Raw genomic sequence first — 18594 nt, forward strand, 5'->3', positions numbered from 1 at the left:
ATCAGATATCACCTGGAGGTTTTGGTGAGACGAGAGATCAGATATTGAGAGTAGGGGATTCCAGCTAAACCGACTTGACAGAGTTCTTGCTAAAACTGGGCGCTTTGGAAGACATGCCCAAGGACTGAGCCTCATTGATTAAGGTTTTATGGTGTTGTCCTGAGTCCTGGGATGCAGTCTTTACTCCTAAAATGTGGCCCTTCTAGAGTCTCGATGGAAAGACCAAAGTGGTTTTGTTTTGTTTGTTTTGTTTTCATCTAGCCCAGGAAAAAGTTGAATGGACCAGGGTTTTTTGTTTGTTTGCTTGTTTTTTATAGAGATAGGGTTTCATCATGTTAGCCAGGATGGTCTTGATCTTGTGACCTCCTGATCTGCCCGGCTCGGCCTCCCAAAGTGCTAGGATTATAGGCGTGAGCCGCCACGCGCAGCCTGTACCAGGGTTTTTTGGTCTTTTGTTTTGCTTGCCTGTTTTTCTTTTATTTTTTTTTTAAGATGGAGTTTCGCTCGTTACCCAGGCTGGAGTGCAATGGCGCGATCTCGGCTCGCCACAACCTCCGCCTCCTGGGTTCAGGCAATTCTCCTGCCTCAGCCTCCTGAGTAGCTGAGATTACAGGCACGCGCCACCATGCCCAGCTAATTTTTTGTATTTTTAGTAGAGACGGGGTTTCACCATGTTGACTGGGATAGTCTCGATCTCTTGACCTCGTGATCCACCTGCCTTGGCCTCCCAAAGTGCTGGGATTACAGGCGTGAACCACCGCGCCCGGCCCTTGTTTGCCTGTTTTTCAACCCTGCTTTAAAATTTCCAGTGCATTTTAAAATATCAGAAAAGGATTGCCCCGTATTGGTCTTCATGAATCCATGCTGAAGTGTACTCTCTTTTAATATCACATTTCCAATTTGCTTATATTGGACCAAAGTTTTACCAAGGTTCCTGTTGGCACAGTGCTGGAATTGTAAACTCTTTTTCAGAGCTAAGCCGCCGCTGAAATCTTTGCTCTGTTCCTTCAGAGCTCTAGCTTTCTTTCCCCTTTAGGCTCCTTACAGTCTTGCCCTGCATCAACATAGTTAACCAAGGCTTTGAGGGTGGCTTATGCCAACTTTGGGGCTCTGCTTTTTTGACTTCTGTATTCTCAGATTTTGTCTTCAAGTTACAGTAGCTCTGAGCTCTGGCCTCTGATTCCCCAATACAGATGACTGTGCTTTCTCTTGGAGATCTACCCCGTTTGTGCTGCCTGAACTACTGAGAACATATACCTGACTAAATGTAGCTCTTAGGCGGTGTGGTTTCTTTCTTTCAAAGATTGCATCCACTTCAGCTTCTGGCTACTTTTGGTCATTCTTTAGTGCCTTCAAATAAGTGGGTTTTTTTGTGTGTTTGTTTTGTTTTTTGGTTTTATCAGCTGGAGGATTGTTTTGATAGAAACTTCTTTGTCATTACCAAAATCTAGATGTCAGCCAGGCACAGTGGCTCACATCTGTAATCCCAGCACTTTGGGAGGCTGAGGCAGGAGATCACTTGAGCCCAGGAGTTCCAGACCAGCCTGACCAACATGGCAAAACCCTATCTCTACTAAAAATGCAAAAATTAGCTGGGTGTGGTGGCACATGGCTCTAATGCCAGGTACTCAGGAGGCTGAGATACATGAGTTGCTAGAACGCGGGAGTTAGAGGTTGCAGTGAGTCTAGATCGTGCCACCTCACTCTAGCCTGAGTGTCAAGAAAGATTCTGTCTCCATAAATCAATCAATCAATCAATCAATCAATCTAGATGTCCAGACCAGCAGTTGTCAATCTTTCTAGTCTCAGGACATATTTACAATCTTAAAGTTATTAAGGACTTAAAAGAACTTTGTGCACATGTGTATGATATTGTAACTGGCTCAAGTCCAGCTGCTCACTGCTCCAGAGGCCAAAAACATGAGAAGTGAGGAGTGGTGAAAGGAAACAACTTGATTGATTAAATGCTAGCAGATGGGAATTGGAAAGGCTTTTGCCTCAAAGAAGCCGTCTCTATGTTTTGGGCTGAGTGAAGGGGGTTGTGAAGGAAAATGTGTGGAAATACGCAGGGTGGTGCAGGAGGGTGCAGGCCTTTGTGTCTTGTTCCGATGGTTATCTTGAGTAATCGCTCTTCCGGAGGTTCAGTTTGCATCATACTGACTTAGGCCTGACAGTGATGGGCTATTCATAAACCTCCTTAAGTGGGAGGATTCTGCAGCTGGGTCTCTCTGCCTAGCTTGTTTCAAAATTGGCCCCTGGAATCTCTAAGCAAGCACATAATTAGATAAGTAAACACTGTTAACTTGGAAGTGCCTGGTGAGAAAGTGAGAAACAAAAAGTTTCAAAGTGACCCAAGGTTGAAAGCAAAAAAGGAAAGTTTTAAAATACGTTTGAGGCTGGGAATACTTGGTTACACTATTAGAAATTAAAAGAGAAATTTTTAATATATTCACTAATTAACTCATTTTAAAACTACAATATAAGAAACAATAATTCCATTATATGTTTACATAAAGTCATATTTTTTAAAAAGGTAACTGTTCCCTAAAAGAAAAAATAGAAAAATGGCATTACTTTACATGACTGAAATTTATTTAATGTCTGGATCAATGGAAGGTAGCTGATTTTCAAATCTGATTCTGCAATCTATTAAAATATGTGGTTTATATTTAAATAAGATTGAGCCTCCCAAACTACAAACAGGAAATGCTCCAAAACACAAAACTTTTTGAGCACCCATGTGATGCTCAAAGAAAATACGGAAAATTAGCCTAGCGTGGTGGCGAGTGCCTGTAATCCCAGCTACTTAGGAGACTCAGGCAGGAAAATCGCTTGAACCTGGGAGGCAGAGGTTTCAGTGAGCTGAGATTGTGCCACTGCACTCCAGCCTCTGGGTGATAGAGTGATACTCCATCTCAAAAAAAAAAAAAAAAAACCCACAAAAATTAGCTAGGCATAGTGGTGGGCACCTGTAATCCCACCTACTCAGGAGGCTGAGGCAAGAGAATCGCTTGAACCTGGAAGGCAGATGTTGGAGAGAATCAAGATCACGCCACTGCATTCCAGCCTGGGCGACAGAGTGAGACTCCATCTCAAAAAAAATAAAAATGACGCTGTGTATGTCAAAAAGTAAGGCTGAGTGCAGTGGCTCATGCCTGTAATCCCAGCACTTTGGAAGGCTGAGGTTGGCGGATCACCTGAGGTCAGGAGTTTGAGACCAGCCTGGCCAACATTGTAAAACTCTGTCTCTACTAAAAGTACCAAATTAGCCAGGTGTTGGTGACAGGCACCTGTAATCCCAGCTACTCAGAAGGCTGAGGCAGGAGAATCCCTTGAACCCAGGAGGCGGAGGTTGCAGTGAGCTGAGATCGCGCCACTGCACTCCAGCCTGGTGACAGAGCAAGATTCCGTCTCAGAAAACAAAACAAACAAAAAACATAAAACCTAGGGCACAAAGACATTTTTTGCACAATCTCTGTAAACCATAGAGAACCAGTCTGTGGTCAATGGTCATTTATCAGGAGAAAGTTACTGAAACCAATCCCTTGTCCAATTAAAGCTGTAGTTAAGGGTTTTAGAAGGTGTCAGTCAGCTTCTGGGAGTCTGCTAATCTCCAGGCCAGTGCTTGTTCAGCTGCTAGAAATAAAGAAAAGCCTTGTGGCAGTTAGAATATAATTTATTGCTTAAGTATAGGGGTGCATGATTTAGCATTTGCCTGCCATAGTCTGAGGTCTTATTTGTAATTTGGTATCACTGGCATAAAGAATCTACTCCATCAATCTTATGATCTCTATTTTAACAAACAGAAGTGCTTTACGCATACTTCATGTTATTTTGTTGTAAGTGTGTGAGTTGGGGTCTCACTCTGACCCAGGCTGGAGTATAATGGTGCAATCACAGCTCACTACAACTTCAAACTCTTGGGCTCAAGCCATCCTCCTGCCTCAGCCTCCTGAGTAGCTAGGACTACAGGCACATGGCACTGTACCCACCTTTTTTTTTTTTTTTTTAATTTTTGTAGACAGGTTTTACCCAGGCTAGTCTGAACTCCTGGCTTCAAGCAATCCTCCTGCCTTGGCCTCCCAAAGTTCTGGGATTACAGGCAAGAACCACCTCACCCAGCTTATGCATACTTCTTTAATCATCACAGAATATTGAAAAGATGTATATTCAAAGATGAAAATTTAATACAATTAATGATTTTTTTCTACTCTATCAAGAACATTCTGAAATGAAACTTTTTCTGAGTATGTGGCAGTTAGAAATGCAGTGATTATTATTATAGATTTGGTGCCAGTACTTTGATTTATGCTAATGTACCAGCATGTTATCCACTGTATTAATTGTATTTTTTTATTTTTCGTATTTTACAATGTCTTGACATTTTTAAGGAGTCTTGCTACCTGGAGAGAGACTGCCCCTCCCACAGTTAGCTAATTCCTAGAGACAGTGAATAGCTTGTCAGTGAGCTCACCTTTCATATAAAAACCAAACAATCCCAAGTTCGTACCCCATCCACCCACTTTATCCAGCTCTCATACCCCAGGCCAATATTTTATCTGCCCTAAATCACCTAGGGTCAGAGGCTGCCCCAGGAACCCACAGCCTGCCTACACGAGTCAAACAAGCCAGTCCTAAGCTGTTTTCTCTGCCCTGCCTTTCCTTTCCCCCAGAAACCCCCGTGAAGGTTCTGGCCTAGGCTTTCCCCGTGCTCCTTGCTGCTTCTTGACCAAACCTGCTGCCTCCCCATGTGGCTCGTGTGTAGACTGGCATCCCCCTCCCCTCAGGAAAGGTATATCATAAAAATGTTCTTTTAATGGTACTAGCTGCTCTGTTGTCACTGAGTCACCACCATAAATTAAAATCCATGAGTATAAACGAAACACCTACCATTGCTTTTGCCCCATTAGTGCAAATATAAACACAGAAAAAAAGAGAAATGAAGTGTTGTTATTAATGAAAATCATTTTACCCTGCGTATACTCCCCTTTACCCAAGTAAAGGGACGCAAGTACTACAAGTTCATGAATCACACCTTGGGAAATGGTGGTTTAGATGATGTTGCTCTGTGTGTATGTGTGTGTCAGAGTCTCACTTTGTCTCCCAGGCTGGGGTGCAGTGGTGCAATCTCAGCTTACTGCAACCTCTACCTCCCCGGTTCCCTGCCTCAGCCTTCTGAGTAGCTGGGACTATAGGCGTGTGCTACCACGCCTGGCTAATTTTTGTATTTTTAGTAGAGATGGGGTCTCACCATGTTGTCCAGGCTGGTCTCAAGCTCCTGACGTCAGGTGATCCACCCGCCTCGGCCTCCCAAAGTGGTGGGATTACAGGCATGAGCCACTGTGCCCCACTGAGATATTATTTCTTTTCTTCTCTTTCTTTAGCATTTCAGACTTCTATCTTCATCCTTTTGTTATAGTCCTCTGTTTATAAAAGAGAGCATTCTTAAATCTATCAGAAAAATAAAAATTATTGTTTAATATCTTTCTTTCTCATAGTTTTCACTTTCTTCTCTTTCTTTCCCTGGGCAATACCTTATACTTGTTTTCTGCCTGAGTCTCACATCCCATTTTCACCATGAGACCTACCACCAGGTTCCAAAATCCATATGCTTGGAATCAAAGTGATAATTTCAGGATCACGATTTCTTTCCAATAAACTTTTGTGTTTCATATCATAGTGCTGAGCATCATTCTTGACATCTGCTCACCTGGATTTGGGTGAAAAATACTAACTCATTCTCATCCTATTTCCCTGAGTACATTTTCACATCTTGTTTGCTTTTATCCCCCTTTGTACCTTGTCTAGGACAATAAATATTTGTTGACTAAATTAATCTTGTTTCATTAGGCCTCTCATTGGTATCTTTCTGATGTGTCCTTAAAGCATTTTCTTCACTCTGAGCTCTTGACTTTATAAAAGTCCTGCAAGCTACAATAATCTGATGAATTCTCAAATGTATTTCCTTGTTTTATATGAATGGCTTTCAGATAGACTTCCATATATATACTTGCAAAGTTAGCCAACTATGAAATTGGAGGGTACAGTAATCCATACAAGACCACCCTTACTTCTGACACCAGATGTAAGTTTGGGGATCCCCAAGACTGCTCTTAGATTAGATAATTTTCTTTTTTTTGAGACAAAGTCTCACTCAACCTCCACCTCCTAGGTTCAAGCTATTCTTGTGCCTTAGCATCCCAAGTAGCTGGAATTATAGGCATGTGCCACCACACCCTGCTGATTTTTGTATTTTTAGTAGAGATGGGGTTTCACCATGTTGGCCAGACTGGTCTTGAACTCCTGACCTCAAGTGATCCACCCACCTCAGCCTCCCAAAGTGCTAGGATTACAGGCGTGAGCCACCATTCCCAGCTAGGTTCAATAATTTACTGAAAAGACCCATGGAACTCAGTGAAAGCTGTTATGCTCACAATTACAGTTTGTTACAGGAAAAGATTAAAATCAGTCAAGGAAAGTAGGACATGGGTGGAGTCCGGGAAAGCACCAAACATGCAGCTTCTAGGTGTCCTCTCTCTGTGGAGTCATGGAAGCAATCCTGGCAACACTGTGTAAGGTTGCATACAGAGTACTACCAACCAGGGAAGTTCAGCCCAGCCTCAGTGTCCAGAGTTTTTATTGGGGCTCTGCCAACTAGGCCTGATTGCCCACATGTCTGAGCTCAGTTTCCAGTGCCTTAGGAAGCTGAACTAATGCTTGCTGCATGACTCAAAGTTCCTACCCTAAATCACATTGTTACTGTTTGGCCAGCCAAAGACTCCCTGGCAAACAAATAAACTCCTATTAGCCATGATGACATTCAAAGGGCTTAGAGATTACCACACTGAAACTGAAGTTAAAGGTTAGACATTGTGTTTGGCAAGGTTAAATTCTTTACCACACAATATTATATGTCATTTAGCTAAAAGATCATGTTTCATTTCCTCCATGAAATACCTTGATTACTGTATAGACCATGTCTGTTTCTTTTTTATGCATTCCCATTCTACTTAACATCTATAACATGTGAGCAAACACGTCCTCTGATATGATCTAGTAATTTGATACCTAATTCAACATTGTTTTATATGACATTTCTTTCTCTATTTGGTTAATTGTTTCCCCCAAATAAGATTCTCTCTTTTGTCTTTCCTTACTGCAGCTTGTAACGGAGGCCAGGTATTCAGTAGTTATCTTATTGATTGTTGTACCATGCAAGGAAAATATCTTTCTCATCCATTTAGAAATCATTTACTACTAAGTTCTTTTTAGGTGTACCTGCCAATATTGTATCCCCTAACCTCAGATAACAGTGTGTAAATGTATACTCAGAAGATTTTAGAGAATATTGTCAATAAAATATTGACCTATAAAAACATGAGTTTTAGTTAAGAAAGGAATATTGTATTATCAAATTGTGGACTTTACATAGAATGATCATGTTAAAATCCCAGGCTGTTGGAAAATATCTTGAAGTGAATGTTCCAGACCATAATTATATTACAATTTCAAACAGATGGTGTACTGAGAGGTAGAAAAACTATGTGAAACCTTAGCTGGGAGCAGCAGCTCACTTCTGTAATCTCAGCATTTTGGGAAGCCAACGCGGGTGGATCACCTGAGGTCAGGAGTTCAAAACCAGCAAGGCCGACACAGTGAAACCCCATCTCTACTAAAAAATGTAAAAAAAAAAAAAAAATTGCCAGATGTGGTGGCACGCGCCTGTAGTCCCAGCTACTCAGGAGACTGAGACATGAGAATCACTTGAACCTTGGAGATGGAGGTTGCAGTGAGCCAGGATTGGAAGGAAGGAAGAAAGGAAGAAGAGAAAGAGAGAGAGAAAGAACTATGTGAAGGCTTTAAGAAAAATTGGATAGTAGCATATAAGAAAGAAAGAGAGAGAGAACTATGAAAGCTTTAAGAAAAATTGGATAGCAGCATATAAGAAAGAAAGAAAAGGAAGAAAGAAAAAAGAAAACAAATAAATAAAAAAGAAAGACTGTGAAAGCTTTAAGAAAAATTGGATAGCAGCATATACTTGGAGGTGTTTGAAGTTCTTAGGGAGACAATGTAACTTCAATTACCAATACAGATTAGTTTTACATGGCCTAGAACTGCACATAAGTGGAATTGTATATGTACTCTGTTTCATAAAGCTTATGGTCTGCAAAATATTTGAGATTTGTTCCTGTTGTCTTCGTGTATCAGCATTGTTTCTTCTTATTGTGAGGTAGTATTCTATTGTATAATACATGACACAGTTTTACCTGTTAATCTTTTCATGGATATTTGGGCTGTTCCCAGTATGGGACTATTATAAACAAAAATGTAAATCATAGATGAGATGAATCCATCTTTAAATTGCTCTCCCAAATTTGCGTCGTAGTAAGGCAACAATAGTAAGATATACAAGAATTAATTTTTTTAAATAGCAAAGATTAATCAATGCTCTGCACATACATTGAATAATCCAGTCCTTTATAGCTCCAATAGGGAATAGCAGAATTAAGGTAAGTGACTGTATTGGAAGGAAAACTCAAACCTATTCCCTAAAGCTGAAAAAAGTAATTCGGCAAATTGAAAGAATGAAGTTAGAATTGATGGTGAGGAGAATTTCATTATTGACCATCTCTGGCAGAATAAATTGATGGTAACAGCAATCAGAATGCTACAGTGCCTGGGCACTGTGGCTCACGCCTATAATCCCAGAACTTTTGGAAGATCACTTGAGGCTGGGAGTTCAAGATCAGCCTGGGCCACATAGGAAAACCTCATCTCTACAAAAAAATGTAAAAATTAGCTGAGCATGGTGGCACACACCTGTAGCCCCAGATACTTGGGAGGCTGAGGTGGGAGGATTGCTTGAGCCCAGGAGGTCAAGGCTACAGTGAGCCGGGATCACATCGGGATCACATCACTGTATTCCAGCCTGGAGGACAGAGCAAGACCCTGTCTCAAAAAAAAAAAAAAAAAAAAAAGAATTCAAATACACACATACACACAACAGTGATTATATTCATGTTGGCAATATATTTTGTCTTTTGGTGTATTTTATAATTCCTCATGGGAATATGTTTTCTAGATTCTCTGCTTTCAAGAGAAAATAAATTACGGTTATATGGACAGTTAGAGCCTAGACTATAGACTAATGTTTCTGTAAACACTAGGAAAGGAGCTGAAAAAGTTCATTTACCATGCATAGGCAAAATGGAAGTGAAGAAGAAAGAATTGGAAGCACTCATAGAACTTATTTAGGTGTGAGGGGATAAATGTGTAGCTTTTCATCTCTTCATAAATAATTTTTTTGTCATCTTGCCTACTGTTCAGTACCCTTGGTAGGCTTACTTCAGCAGCTCTGAATCCTCCATGCCAAGGACAATCCCTCTTTTATCATTCTTTCTCTTCTGCTCACTCATCCTTGTTTCTTACACCTTCTCAGTGCAGCTTATAGTTATAACATGCCAAAGATATGAGTGTTTTTTGCTTCTGCCAGTTTTTCTTCATTTTAACAGGGTAGCAAGATGTGTATTTATGTTTATACATTTTCCCTACCAAGAGGGAATTTATTCTGGCCTTTTTGTAGATCACAGTAGTGAGCTAGTCCCACCATAGTTTGTCTGTATGTACACCCAATCCATAGCATTTATGTGCAGACTTACAGTGTTAATTGTATTCTTTTCTAGAAGAAGATGGAAAAACTGAAGATGTCTTAGTGAAGTTCAAAGAATACCAAGACAGGCATTCTAGATCCCTCATACTTATTAACCACAAAAAACTAATTAAGCAGAGAAGTAATATTTATGGTAAAACACTTACTCTAGGCAAGAACCATATTTCAAAAACAACACTATGTGAATATAAACCTGACGGAAAAGTTTTGAAAAATATTTCAGAACTAGTCATTAGAAATATAAGCCCCATAAAAGAGAAGTTTGGTGAGAGTATTGGATGGGAGAAATCACTTCACGATACTAAGCATGAGAAAATTCATCCTGCGGTGAATCTCCATAAACAACCAGAAAGAGTTCTCAGTGGTAAACAGGAGCTTATTCAGCATCAGAAGGTTCAAACTCCAGAGCAACCATTTGACCATAATGAATGTGAAAAATCCTTCCTGATGAAAGGAATGCTGTTTACACATACTAGAGCTCACATAGGAGAAAGAACCTTTGAATACAATAAAGATGGAATTGCCTTCATAGAAAAGTCAAGTCTCAGTGTCCATCCAAGTAATCTTATGGAAAAGAAGCCCTCTGCCTGCAACAAATATGGGAAATTCCTCTGCAGAAAGTCTGTTTTTATTATGCCTCAGAGACCTCAAACAGAAGAGAAACCCTTTCAGTGTCCATACTGTGGGAATAGCTTTAGAAGGAAGTCATACCTCATTGAACATCAGCGAATTCACACAGGTGAAAAACCTTATGTTTGCAATCAATGTGGAAAGGCCTTCCGTCAGAAGACAGCCCTCACTCTTCATGAGAAGACACACATAGAGGGGAAACCCTTTATTTGTATTGATTGTGGGAAGTCCTTCCGCCAGAAGGCCACCCTCACTAGACATCACAAAACACATACGGGGGAGAAAGCCTATGAATGTCCTCAGTGTGGAAGTGCCTTTAGGAAGAAGTCATACCTCATTGATCACCAGAGAACTCACACAGGAGAGAAACCGTATCAGTGTAATGAGTGTGGGAAGGCATTTATCCAGAAAACAACCCTCACTGTGCATCAGAGAACTCACACAGGAGAGAAACCCTATATTTGCAATGAATGTGGGAAGTCCTTCTGCCAAAAGACAACCCTCACTCTCCACCAGAGAATTCACACAGGGGAGAAACCGTATATTTGTAATGAATGTGGGAAGTCTTTCCGCCAGAAGGCAATCCTCACTGTTCATCACAGAATACATACAGGAGAGAAATCCAATGGCTGTCCTCAGTGTGGGAAAGCCTTTAGTAGGAAATCAAACCTCATTCGCCATCAGAAAACTCACACAGGAGAGAAACCATATGAATGTAAACAGTGTGGGAAGTTCTTCAGTTGTAAGTCAAACCTAATTGTCCATCAGAAAACTCACAAGGTAGAAACCGTGGGAATTCAGTAAGTAATGTGACTTTTTTTGTAAAAAAATTTTTAAGTCATAGTAAACCCTGTACATGATGTTGCTTGCGATTGTAATAATATCCAACAGTTTAAGGTGCCATACCACATGGTACCCTACTGTTTGCCAGCCTATAAAACACACACACACACACACACACACATACACATTATTAGACAAATTACATGACGGAAATCATTTAAAAGTCCAAATTTTTTATTACTAGCTTCAGCAGACAAAAACTTCCTCTGTCAAGGTATTATAAACATTTAAAATCACATTTTCCATTTCAATCCATATCTTTCTGTTAAGCAGTAATAAATAGTTGGCCAACTGACTGTGGTCCATGGACTATACAGTGAGTAGACATTCTTTAAAAGAAGGAGGCATGAACTGTATTTCTCATTGCAAATACAAAATAAAAATTAGTTCTTACCATCTCACAGTTGACCATGATTCTGACTTCTAACATTATAAATTAGTTTTTACACATTATAAATCATTATGTATCATGTATTCTTTCATATACAGCTTATTACATTCATCATGTCCCTGAGTCTGATCATTAGTACATGTAGCAGAAGTTTATTTATTTTTATTCAGTATAGAGTTCTATTATATGATTATATCACAATTTATCCATTCTATGGTTGATGGACTTTTACATTGTTTACAGCTTAGGGTCATAATAAATAATACTTCTGAGAACATATTTGTCTTGGTGTACATACATGCATTTCTCTTGTGTATATACTTCAGAATGGAATCGCTGGGTCTTAGAACATATGTGTATTCAGTCAAATACTGCCAGACAATTCAGAACTTTCACCACATGAGATCACACTGAAGGGAAGCAGCTATAAGTTTTATCAATATGTGCTGTTTCAAACCAGAGAATTCATGCTAGAGAAAAAAATCTATCAATGTTATTGTGAAAACTGGGAATGTGAATATAATATATGTAGAAAGGCTTTCAGCCAGAGCCCAGATCTTCCAGACAAATGTAATAAATGTGAGATTGCTGTTAGCCACAGCTAATGCCTTATTTGAAAGCAAAAGGTCTACCAGAGAAGGAGAAGCATCCAACATTTTCCTTATTCAACATCACAGAATTCCAACTAGATAAAAGTCCTGTGAGTGTGTTGAAGTTGTGGCATGGGGAGGAATATAGTGTTTACCCATGGCCTGCATCTTACTGGTCAAGTACAAATAATGAATATGGAAAAGCTTACAGCCATCGTTCAAATATTACACTATATCAGGGAATTCACATAGGATGAGAACTCTTCACATGAAATGATTGTAAGAATGACTTTAACTGTTGCTCATTTCTTACACAACATCGAAGAATTAATACTAAAGAAAGGAAGATTAAAAGGAAACAAATGGGGCTTGAGACTTTTAACTCTGAGGAAAGCTCTCTTCCGTGAAAGAAGTCTAGCCATTCCAAGACTATAATGCTAGCACGTCTATCTGTAAGGCACCCTGGTCAACAGCTGGAGCTGAGCTCCCAGCCATCAGCTAGCATGAGCTGCCAACCATGTAAGTAAGTGAGGCCTCTTGGACATCCGGTCAAGACTTCAGATGACTGTGGACCCTGCTAACATCAAACTGGAACCACAAAAGAGACTTCAAACAAGAACTGCCCGGCTAAGGTCTTCCCAAATTCCTGGCCAGCAACCAACAAAATGGTCAGGCTTTTTAACTAAAAACAATTTTTTGGTTTTTTTTTTTGAGACGAAGTTTCTCTCTGTCACCCAGGCTGGAGTGCAATGGCATGGTCTTGGCTCACCGCAACCTCTGCCTCCCTGGTTCAAGCAATTCTCCTGCCTTAGTAGCTGGAATTTCATAGGCCCGCCACCATGCCTAGCGAATTTTTTTTTTTTTTTTTTGAGATGGAGTTTCACTCTTGTTGCCCAGGGTGGAGTGCAATGGCTCGATCTCGGCTCACTGCAACCTGTGCCTCCCAGGTTCAGGCAATTCTCCTGCATCAGCCTCCCAAGTAGCTGAGATTACAGGCATGCACCACCACTCCCAGGTAATTGTTTTATTTTTAGTAGTAACATGGTTTCTCCATGTTGGTCAGGCTGGTCTCAAACTCCCAACCTCAGATAATCTGCCCACCTTGGCCTCCCAAAGTGCTGGGATTACAGGCATAAGCCAGCGTGCCCAGCCAACTAAAAACAGTTTTATTTTTTATTAAAAAGTTTTTATTTAACTGAATTGTTTTATTAAAAGGGAAAGTAATTTTTTAGTATCTATTAACATATAATAAAAATAAAGGTATAAGGCTGTGCTAGGTGGCTCATGCCTGAAATCCCAGCACTTTGGGAGGTGTTGGAGGATCACTTGAGCCAGGAGTTTGAGACCAGCCTGGGAAATATGGCAAAACCCCATCTCTACAAAAAATTAGCCAGGCATGGTGACACGTTCCTGTAGTCCCAGCTACTCGGGAAGCTGAGTGGGAGGATCACTTGAGCCTGGGAGGCAGAGGTTGCAGTGAGCCAGGATAGCGGCAGTGCACTCCATCCTGGGTGACAAAGCGAGACCCTGTCTCAAAAATAAATAAATAAAAGTATAAATATTTGGATTCTAGAGTCTGTAAGCAAAGATACAGTGATTACTACTAGGTGATTTTGGCGTGAACAAAAACTGGCCATAAAATACAGTTGAAGATTTGGCTGTATTTTTGGCTTACAATTACATACCTTAGTAACAACTCAATTGAGGGGTTCATATATCTTCTCTCGCATTTTCTGGCACTAATTTATATTCACATACATCCCAATTTTGCACACACAAAAAAATGAATATAGCCCCCAAAAGATATGCAATCCATCCTCAAAAGACCCTGTGCTATCATTTCTCATGAAGTTCAGTTAACAAAAGCGCAGAGAGAAATCAAGGCATGAAATCTAATGAATGTCCATGGAAGAGGTACTTTTGAATGCTTTAAAGAACGTCTAAATGAAGTTGTGGTTTTGTTTTGTTTTCTTTTCTTTTTTGTTTGTTTGCTTGTTTGTTTGTTTTGAGACAGAGTCTTGTACTGTCGGCCAGGCTGGAGTGCAATGACGCGATCTTGGCTCACTGCAACCTCCGCCTCCTGGATTCAGTGATTCTCCTGCCTCAGCCTCCCAAGTCGCTGGGATTATAGGCACCTGCCACCATGCCCAGCCAATTTTTTGTATTTTTAGTAGGGTTTCACTGTGTTGGCCAGGCTGGTCTCGAACTCCTGACCTCGTGATCCGCCTGCCTCGGCCTCCCAAAGTACTGGGATTACAGGTGTGAGCCACCGTGCCCAGCCTTTTCTTTTTCTTTTCTTTTCTTTTTTATTCTTTTGTTTACTTCAGTTTTATGTGGAATTCTGTTTTGTTTTGTTTCGTTTTCAGACAGAGTCTTCTTCTGTCACCCAGGTTGAAGTGCAGTGGCGCGATCTTGGCTCAGTGCAACCTCCACCTACCGGGTTCAAGCGATTCTGCTTCAGCCACCCGAGTAGCTGGGACTATAGGCACATGCCACCATAACTGGATAATTTTTAAATTTTTAGTAGAGATGGGGTTTCACCATATTGACCAGGCTGGTCTCAAACTCCTGACCTCAAGATCCACCTGCCTTGGCCTCCCAAAGTGCTGGGATTACAGGCATGAGCCACCACACCTGGCCTCTTTTTTCTTTTCTTTTCTTTCTTTTTGAGATGGAGTTTTGCTTTTGTTGCCCAGGCTTGAGTGTAATGGCGTAATTTCAGCTCACTGCAACCTCCACCTCCTGGGTTCAAGCCATTCTCCTGCCTCAGCCTTCCAAGTAGTTGAGATTATAGGTGCCCACCATCACATCTGGCTAATTTTTTGTATATTTAGTAGAGACAGGGTTTAATCATGTTGGCCAGGCTGGTTTCAAACTCCTGACCTCAGATGATCCACCCACCTCAGCCTCCCAAGGTTCTGGCATTACATGAGTGAGCCACCGTGCCCGGCCAAAGTTGTATTTTCTAAAGCTATTTACTTATAAGCTGCTTCTCCCTAGGAAAATTTGGTCCTATGGTTTATATTTTGGCATGAAACAACATTGGGCTATATTCTAGAATCCTACTTGAAAATTTATTTTGAAGAAGTCAGAAATTTTCTTCGTATTTTTTTTTTTTTTGAGACAGGTTCTCATTTTGTCACCTAGGCTGGAGTATGATGGTGTCATAGCTCACTGCAGACTTGAATTCCTGGACTCAAATGATTCTCCTGCCTCAGCCTCCCGAGTAGCCAGGACTACAGGCGTGTGCCATCCCACTCAGTTAATGTTTTTTTTATATACATATTATACATATAGGGTCTTGCTGTGTTGCCCAGGCTGGTATCAAACTCCTGGCCTCAAGCAGTCCTCCCAGTTTGGCCTCCTAAAGTGCTGGGATTACAGGTGTGAGCGATTTCACTGACTTGAGAGATTTTTCACGTTATGAATTGATATACACAGCATTGCATCACTTAATGGGGACACATTCTGAGAAATGCATCATTAGGCAGCATCACGAATGTGTAAGCATCACAGAATACTGATACAAACCTAGATGGTACAGCCTACTACAAACCTAAGCTATATGGTATAGCCTGTTGCTCCTAGGCTACAAATCTGTACTGCATGTTACTGTGCTGAATACTATAGCCAATTGTAACACAATGGTAACTATTTGTATATGTAAACCTATATATAACCTAAATATAGAAAAGGTACAGTAAACATATGGTACTATAATCTTATGAGCCCATCACTGTATATGCATCATGGAACAAAATGTCATAAGGTGCATGAGTATTTTTCATCCAACTTCTCTATGGCAGCTCTAAGGAGCAAACATGGTTATGGACTCTAAGTCAACTTGGCCTAAATAGATACGACAAAATAGATGTGATTTTGCAAATTCATATTTTGTAGACCTGAATGCAAGGTCATAAGACATATGCATTCATCAGTTCAAAGGACTAACAAGACTCCACAGAGCATACCCAGGAAATGCTTTTACTTAGAAGTAAAGGATGTGGCTCAGCAAAAGAAAGGGAAAGTAAGCATTGGGGCTTAGAGTCATCGAGGGGCATGCTCTTCAGCAGTTTTAGTCATACACAGACTGCACACTGTCTCTGAACTGAACCACTTAAGAGATGTATGAAGCTTGGTTTGGGGCGAGCTGATGGCAGGACTTCTTGGCACGGGTTTTTTTTGTTTGTTTGTTTGTTTGTTTGTTTGTTGTTGAGATGGAGTCTCACTCTGTTGCCCAGGCTGGAGTGCAGTGGTGCAATTTTGGCCCACTGCAACCTCCACTTCCCAGGTTCAAGCGATTTTCCTGTCTCAGCCTCTCATATAGCTGGGATTACAGGCATGTGCCACCATGACCAGCTAATTTTTGTGTTTTTTGTACAGATGGGGTTTTGCCATGTTGGCCAGGCTCCTGACCTCAGGTTATCCATCCACTTTGGCCTCCCAAAGTCCTGGGATTACAGGCATGAGCACTGCGCCCAGCCACTGTACGAGTTTTTATGCCCCTCTGTTCACTTGCTACATAGTCAAGCCAGGCTATCTAACTGGTTATGTGAGTTTAAAAAAGTTAAAAAGCCATCATAAACAAATTGGCTCTGGGAGTCTCCCAGGGAGTATCAGACTTTAACCAATACCTCATATAGCTCAATCATATTATCCCAACCAAGAGTCAGAGCCAGACATCCAGGCATCATGGAGATAATGTTAGAGTTTTGCAGTCTTGACTGTAAATCAGCTCCATCCTACAAACATAGTTTCTATAACTGCTGCGTATTTCCTTATAGTGTATGTAAACAAGCATATCTCCTCACCCTCTGTGTCCCCAGTATCAGATAGTGCACAGTGCATCTCAAATGTGATCATTTCTTGCTAGGTAACGCGTGAATTTCTTTACTGTTTCTGGTCTAGCAATAGAGCCAGGCTTGCCATGGCTACTTCACAAGTAATATGCAACAGCAAAAAGCACAGGCTCTAACACTAGTCTTCAACATTCACCTGGGATGCTCTACCATTTGAGATATTTATCAGTCTATAATCAGGCTTTTCAAAACTCTAGGTATGTGGCAATACCAAGTGCTGACAAGAATGTGGAACAACTGGAACTCTTTTTTTTTTTTCAACTTTTATTTTAGATTCAGGAGTACAGGTGCGGGTTTGTTACTGGAACTCTCATACATTGCTAATGGGAAAGGCAAAATGGTAAAGCCGTTCTGGAAAACAATATGCCAGTCTCAAAAAGTTACACATCCTATATGACCCAGCAATCCCACTTATAAGTATTTATCCTAGAGAAATGGAAAATTATGTGCACACAAAAACCTGTACATGAGTGTTTGTAAGTATCATTTACAATTTAAAAAGCTGGAGACAAGCAAATGTTCTTCAGTGTGTAAATGGATACACTGTGGTACATTCACATGATGGAATTCTACACAATAACATCAATGAGCTACTGAAACATGCAACAACATAGGTGAACCTTGAATGCATTATGCTAAAGGAAATAACCCAGTCCCAAAAAGTTACGTACTGTATGATTCCATCTATATGATGTGCTGGAAAAAGCGAAAATATAACAACAGAAAACAGATCAAAGATTGCTGAGTGTTTGGGGTGGGGTGGGATCTGAATACAAAGGGAGTGCATGAGGGAATTCTTTGAGGTGTTGGAATTGTTTTGTATCCTGCTTGTGGTCATAGATAACAAAAATCTATGTATGTGTAAAAAATAGAAGTATACATACGAGAAGGTGAACTGTACTGTCTGTAATTTAAATAAATAAAAACCCTAGCTCTGCTTCATCAGCAGCAGTACCTCCTCATTTGTGTCCCCAGAGATATCTTTAGACTGGCTTCTGAATTACATATCCAGTAATAGTCAGTCTGCACACACACACACAGGCCTTGGCCATATGGTCTCATAATTGTTCCTCAAGTCAACTCAAAACATAAGGAACACACTGCACTTAGTCCATATTTGTAAACTCCATCCAGATGCTCAACCCCCCACTGGAGTGGCAGGCTTCATCTCTGGGGGTGGCACACCTATGGAAGATGGAACCCAGGCTGTGTGTTCTGTTGGGCGTCTCCAACACATCTAACAGTGGCTGACAAACCAGCCAATACATAGTCATCGGGGCATATGCAATCATTGGGAATAATACTAAGTGGGGCCAATTCTGCTATCCCTTGGTTCTCAGTGGTATTTTTTTTTTTTTTTTTTGAGACAGCGTCTCACCCTGTCACCCAGGTTGGAGTGCAGTGGCATGATCTCAGCTCACTGCAACCTCCGCCTCCCAGGTTCAAGCAATTCTCCTGCCTCAGACTCCCACTGAGATTACAGGCACTCGTCGCCATGCCCAGCTAATTTTTGTATTTTAGTAGAGACTGGGGTTTCACCATGTTGGCCAGCCTGGTCTTGAACTCCTGAACTTGTGATCCACCCGCTTTGGCCTCCCAAAGTGCTGGGAT

At 40.9% G+C, this 18594-nt stretch overlaps 1 protein-coding gene across 11 annotated transcripts in view; it reads left to right on the forward strand.

Moving 5' to 3' along the window:
• The window catches only part of ZNF382 (zinc finger protein 382), an 83463-nt gene extending 65538 nt beyond the window's left edge, over positions 1-17925 (forward strand). For 10 of the 11 annotated variants that reach the window (XM_064381425.1, XM_064381422.1, XM_012437154.3 and 7 more), the window contains one exon: positions 9684-17925. In XM_064381425.1, the coding sequence (XP_064237495.1) occupies positions 9684-11104 (1421 nt within the window). In that variant the 3' untranslated portion in view covers positions 11105-17925. The remainder of the gene's footprint in view (positions 1-9683) is intronic. The other variant, XM_012437160.3, reaches the window with a different exon arrangement.
• Positions 17926-18594: the final 669 nt, after the last annotated feature.

Source organism: Aotus nancymaae, unplaced genomic scaffold (genome assembly GCF_030222135.1).
Source record: "Aotus nancymaae isolate 86718 unplaced genomic scaffold, 86718_ANA_hifiasm-v0.15.2.pri h1tg000028l, whole genome shotgun sequence".
NCBI classification, from domain to species: domain Eukaryota; kingdom Metazoa; phylum Chordata; class Mammalia; order Primates; family Aotidae; genus Aotus; species Aotus nancymaae.